Genomic DNA, 5,584 nt, shown 5'->3' with positions numbered 1-5,584 from the left:
GTCTTTGTTTACAGCTTGTACCGTTACTTTCAGGAGCATACCGTTAAATTCGATGATCTTATGTGTTCACTCAAATCGAATAAACAAAGACATTATAGTTCCTAGAATACTGAAGATGACTCCGGTTATGAGATACAGACAACCAAGTTCTTTATGATTGCAGTACACCACCACCCCACTGGACTGCTTAAGACAGCTAAAAGTGTTGGATTTCAATATCACGGTAATCATGTTTGCTTGGAAGCTGTAGTCATTATAACTATTGATTTAGTATAAGCATAGAACCAATCCGGTAGTAAGATATACGATAGTAGCTAATCTACCATATAAGATATAAGTCGCTTGTGGAATAGCACTACCAATAATAATCAAGAAGATCATACTGTATACCCAAATAATTACCCATCCACTGACTACATTTCGAGTCATAAAATGTTGTCGTATCAACATTCGAGTATTCAAAGCTCGAATTTCAGATAAAAGAGCTAAGTTAATGAGAGAGGACATAAATACTAACAAACCACCGGTTTTGGATGGGATTACTTTTAACACCGCATAATATGCTAAAAAGTACCATTCAGGTACGATATGAAGCGGAGTTACAAACCGGTTCACTGGTATGGAGTTATCTGGGTGCGATAATTCGACATAGCTGTGATGTTAAGGAGCATAGGAGATGCTACACGCCTTAATTGGTACTGCATTGATATAATTATCGTACAAGCACTCAGCTAGTTATTGAAACACACTTCCCTTCTCGCCGTTAGCATGATCTCAAAGTACCAGAAGCCATGTGATCTATATAGTATAACGGGACATTAGACCGAACCTGCGATAGATAAATATATCTTGGATGATTGTATATTAGCGGCTAAATGTCAATCAAACATGCGAATTTTAGGTTTTCCATGAAATCTATTTGGAAGAAGAGGCTTGATAGTACTACCGTAAGTACATAATATACAGTCCCAGCAGTAGCGGTTAAACTATAGAAGAGTCGAGTATTATCCATGCATACCAGGCGTAAAAAGCGTTCATCCAGTTACTAAACAGGTGCCAGGCCAACAAGAATCCGATCCGTGTATTCCGTACAGACTAACATTAAGAAGGCGACTACCAAAGTGAATGTCATGATATTCGTACAGCTTGTATACAAATGTTGGTTTTTCAAATATACGCTGGATACCACTATACTTAATGCACTTAACATGATGGTCATGAAAAGCACAAGAGAACTTGGATCCGGTAAACAAAGACCTTCAAGATCTAAACCAGTAGTCCAACTCGTAGTATATACTCCCCAGAAAAAGGTAGTTTATATCAACCTAGGAATCCCATTTTAGTAAGTGTAACATGGAGTCTAGCTTCAGTTGTTATCTGATTGGTATTGCATGCCCTGAGTACGTAAGGAAAAGGAAAGGTTAACCGCTATTTAAACACAACAGTTACCGTAGCTGTAGATGAATGCTAAATCTAGAGTATCTCTCCTAAGACACTGCATAACATATGAATGCTCCTTCCGCCATTCGTTGACTGTGTTTACCACGGGGAATTAGAACAGAATACCAAGTTCTTTGCCTGGAGGTTTGTTACGTTCCGTACAGTTGTAGGTAAAAGGTATGTTAGAGACTTAGACTAGCGTTGGAGCACATTGTTTCATTCGATAGTCCACGCTCAATCTTACCATACATAGTACTTTTATGATCCCAGGCTGGTTTAATAAGTCAAAGTTTAGCCGGGAAGTTAGCGTCTAAAATATATAACCGATAGTCTCAACTTAGATGCACAGATGGACATAATTAATCCTTGTACGGTTTGTACCTACTTGACTCCTCAGTTAAGTTAAGGAGTCCTTTGTTTACAGCTTGTACCGTTACTTTCAGGAGCATACCGTTAAATTCGATGATCTTATGTGTTCACTCAAATCGAATAAACAAAGACATTATAGTTCCTAGAATACTGAAGATGACTCCGGTATGAGATACAGACAACCAAGTTCTTTATGATTGCAGTACACCACCACCCCACTGGACTGCTTAAGACAGCTAAAGTGTTGGATTTCAATATCCTACTACATTAAGATTATTCCACATCGGTTATGTTCTAGGCGTAATATATGGATTCTTGTTCTCACTCATCTTAACAGCGAGAGAAAACTACTACTCAGATGCTAGTCTAATCAGTAGCATCGTACTTGGAGTTATCATCTCTGAGACAGGATTATTTATCAGCTTTTTCTGGGGAGTATATACTACGAGTTGGACTACTGGTTTAGATCTTGAAGGTCTTTGTTTACCGGATCCAAGTTCTCTTGTGCTTTTCATGACCATCATGTTAAGTGCATTAGCAGAGCATAGTTAAGATGATAACTATTGTGGATATAGAACCAATTGAACACCATGTATTAATATAACAAAGATAATCAGGGTAATCTGGTATCCTTCTTGGCATAACGTTGTGTAGTTATATGAAGCGTACATTCCTTAATATCTGGAACAATAGATTATGGTTAGGTAGTGGAACAAGGAGAGCGTCTGTTGTACATCAACACTAGATACTGCTAATACCACTGTAGAGGTATAGTATATAATCCCTGCCCGGTGCAGTAAAATGTAAACGGCGGCTGTATTATGACGGTCCAAAGGTAGGTAAATCCTTGTCGGGTAATTATCGTCGTGCGTGAAAGTTGGTCCGACTCTTCACATGTCGTTTATCTAAAACTTTCTTAAATAGAATTATCTTTGAATATGAGGATCCAGATGGCCCGACGGTTAGACCCTGAGCACCTTTACATCCCTTAAATCATATACAGGATCAAATCTTCCTTGAGCGACTCGACAGGCACTAGAGATAGCGTGAAAGCTCTTTTGATTTCCATGAACGGAGTTACATATTAGATTCTCTTCGCTCCCATGGTATTTAGTAAGTTAACATTGAAACGTATCCAGTGTAAAGTTTGAACGTAATCCAGCTTTACCTTCTATGTTGTTATGTTAACCAAATAAGTTTCATCGTTGTTGATATTTCATTGACATGTTGATAACATAAATACTAACAAACCACCGGTTTTGGATGGGATTACTTTTAACACCGCATAATATGCTAAAAAGTACCATTCAGGTACGATATGAAGCGGAGTTACAAACCGGTTCACTGGTATGGAGTTATCTGGGTGCGATAATTCAATCAAACCAAAAGCCGTTTGTAAGAAAATTAAACCAATTAGATAATATGGTAGATAGGGAACAAACTGTCTCCAGACGTTCTTAACCCAGCTCACGTATTACATCTGACGGTGAACTAGCGTTCCTAACTGAATCTTGTTCAATAACAAGGGAGTAATGAGCCGACATGGAGGTGCTGATACAATCCGAGGATTAGAACTCCCAATATTATCTGACCTGTTATCCCCGGCGTACCTTACGACCGTTATATGATTTAGAGATAGAATGTAATGTGGATTAATATCCACATGGTTTCTACAAAGTGTAGATATAAAATAGTGAATGGTTCTGTAAAGATCTTGCATAACATACCTTTAGATTTGCTTAGCATTATAGAGCTTGTAGGCATGTAAGTAACTAAAGAACTATAGATACTTTGAGTGAAGAATACAAGGATAGCTCCAACAATAACATGGCTAAAATGTATACCAGTTAAGATGAAAAGTCCATTACCAAATGCATTATCATTAATATAAAGAGATAGTCCTAAGTATTCCGTACAGACTAACATTAAGAAGGCGACTACCAAAGTGAATGTCATGATATTCGTACAGCTTGTATACAAATGTTGGTTTTTCAAATATACGCTGGATACCACTATACTTAATGCACTTAACATGATGGTCATGAAAAGCACAAGAGAACTTGGATCCGGTAAACAAAGACCTTCAAGATCTAAACCAGTAGTCCAACTCGTAGTATATACTCCCCAGAAAAAGGTAGTTTATATCAACCTAGGAATCCCATTTTAGTAAGTGTAACATGGAGTCTAGCTTCAGTTGTTATCTGATTGGTATTGCATGCCTGGTGACTTAGAATATGATTCTTATTAATGGGAGCACAGTTCCCTGGGTATCCAATCCAGTGCTCTGCCTTGGGCATTGAAACTAACCCACAGTTCAACCCTGTATTATAAAATCCAGTAGACTCATGTCCTTGTCGTTTATATAAATCTATTAATGCTTGTCAAGTTCCTTGTATCTAGTGTTGATGTACAACAGACGCTCTCCTTGTTCCACTACTAACCATAATCTATTGTTCCAGATATTAAGGAATGTACGCTTCATATAACTACACAACGTTATGCCAAGAAGGATACCAGATTACCCTGATTATCTTTGTTATATTAATACATGGTGTTCAATTGGTTCTATATCCACAATAGTTATCATCTTAACTATGCTCTGCATTAAGTATAGTGGTATCCAGCGTATATTTGAAAAACCAACATTTGTATACAAGCTGTACGAATATCATGACATTCACTTTGGTAGTCGCCTTCTTAATGTTAGTCTGTACGGAATACACGGATCGGATTCTTGTTGGCCTGGCACCTGTTTAGTAACTGGATGAACGCTTTTTACGCCTGGTATGCATGGATAATACTCGACTCTTCTATAGTTTAACCGCTACTGCTGGGACTGTATATTATGTACTTACGGTAGTACTATCAAGCCTCTTCTTCCAAATAGATTTCATGGAAAACCTAAAATTCGCATGTTTGATTGACATTTAGCCGCTAATATACAATCATCCAAGATATATTTATCTATCGCAGGTTCGGTCTAATGTCCCGTTATACTATATAGATCACATGGCTTCTGGTACTTTGAGATCATGCTAACGGCGAGAAGGGAAGTGTGTTTCAAAGAAAAGGGATGTTTAGCCGGGAAGTTAGCGTCTAAAATATATAACCGATAGTCTCAACTTAGATGCACAGATGGACATAATTAATCCTTGTACGGTTTGTACCTACTTGACTCCTCAGTTTAAGTTAAGGAGTCCTTTGTTTACAGCTTGTACCGTTACTTTCAGGAGCATACCGTTAAATTCGATGATCTTATGTGTTCACTCAAATCGAATAAACAAAGACATTATAGTTCCTAGAATACTGAAGATGACTCCGGTTATGAGATACAGACAACCAAGTTCTTTATGATTGCAGTACACCACCACCCCACTGGACTGCTTAAGACAGCTAAAAGTGTTGGATTTCAATATCCTACTACATTAAGATTATTCCACATCGGTTATGTTCTAGGCGTAATATATGGATTCTTGTTCTCACTCATCTTAACAGCGAGAGAAAACTACTACTCAGATGCTAGTCTAATCAGTAGCATCGTACTTGGAGTTATCATCTCTGAGACAGGATTATTTATCAGCTTTTTCTGGGGAGTATATACTACGAGTTGGACTACTGGTTTAGATCTTGAAGGTCTTTGTTTACCGGATCCAAGTTCTCTTGTGCTTTTCATGACCATCATGTTAAGTGCATTAAGTATAGTGGTATCCAGCGTATATTTGAAAAACCAACATTTGTATACAAGCTGTACGAATATCATGACATTCACTTTGGT

General features: G+C 37.8%; 3 protein-coding genes across 3 annotated transcripts; all 3 read right to left on the bottom strand.

The window, feature by feature from the left end:
- Window positions 1–267: 267 nt before the first annotated feature.
- On the bottom strand, window positions 268–957 carry BESB_086140 (cytochrome b; the record flags this gene model as incomplete). Its single annotated transcript, XM_029366947.1, has 2 exons — window positions 268–652; window positions 947–957. The coding sequence occupies 2 exons, from the start codon at window positions 955–957 to the stop codon at window positions 268–270; spliced, it is 396 nt and encodes a 131-aa protein (XP_029214785.1).
- A 2,068-nt stretch (window positions 958–3,025) lies between these two features.
- On the bottom strand, window positions 3,026–3,353 carry BESB_086130 (putative apocytochrome b; the record flags this gene model as incomplete). The annotated part of the gene is made up of 2 exons (XM_029366946.1): window positions 3,026–3,250; window positions 3,315–3,353. 2 exons carry the CDS (start codon window positions 3,351–3,353, stop codon window positions 3,026–3,028), a joined length of 264 nt encoding a protein of 87 aa, XP_029214784.1.
- Window positions 3,354–3,438: 85 nt separating this feature from the next.
- BESB_086120 (cytochrome c oxidase subunit iii subfamily protein) lies at window positions 3,439–3,852 on the bottom strand (the record flags this gene model as incomplete). The annotated part of the gene is made up of 1 exon (XM_029366945.1): window positions 3,439–3,852. The coding sequence occupies one exon, from the start codon at window positions 3,850–3,852 to the stop codon at window positions 3,439–3,441; it is 414 nt and encodes a 137-aa protein (XP_029214783.1).
- Window positions 3,853–5,584: the final 1,732 nt, after the last annotated feature.

The sequence above is a fragment of the Besnoitia besnoiti genome (assembly GCF_002563875.1).
Source record: "Besnoitia besnoiti strain Bb-Ger1 chromosome Unknown contig00098, whole genome shotgun sequence".
Classification (NCBI taxonomy): domain Eukaryota; phylum Apicomplexa; class Conoidasida; order Eucoccidiorida; family Sarcocystidae; genus Besnoitia; species Besnoitia besnoiti.
Note: the sequence above shows the minus strand (reverse complement) of the source record. Positions and strands in the feature narration are given on the sequence as shown.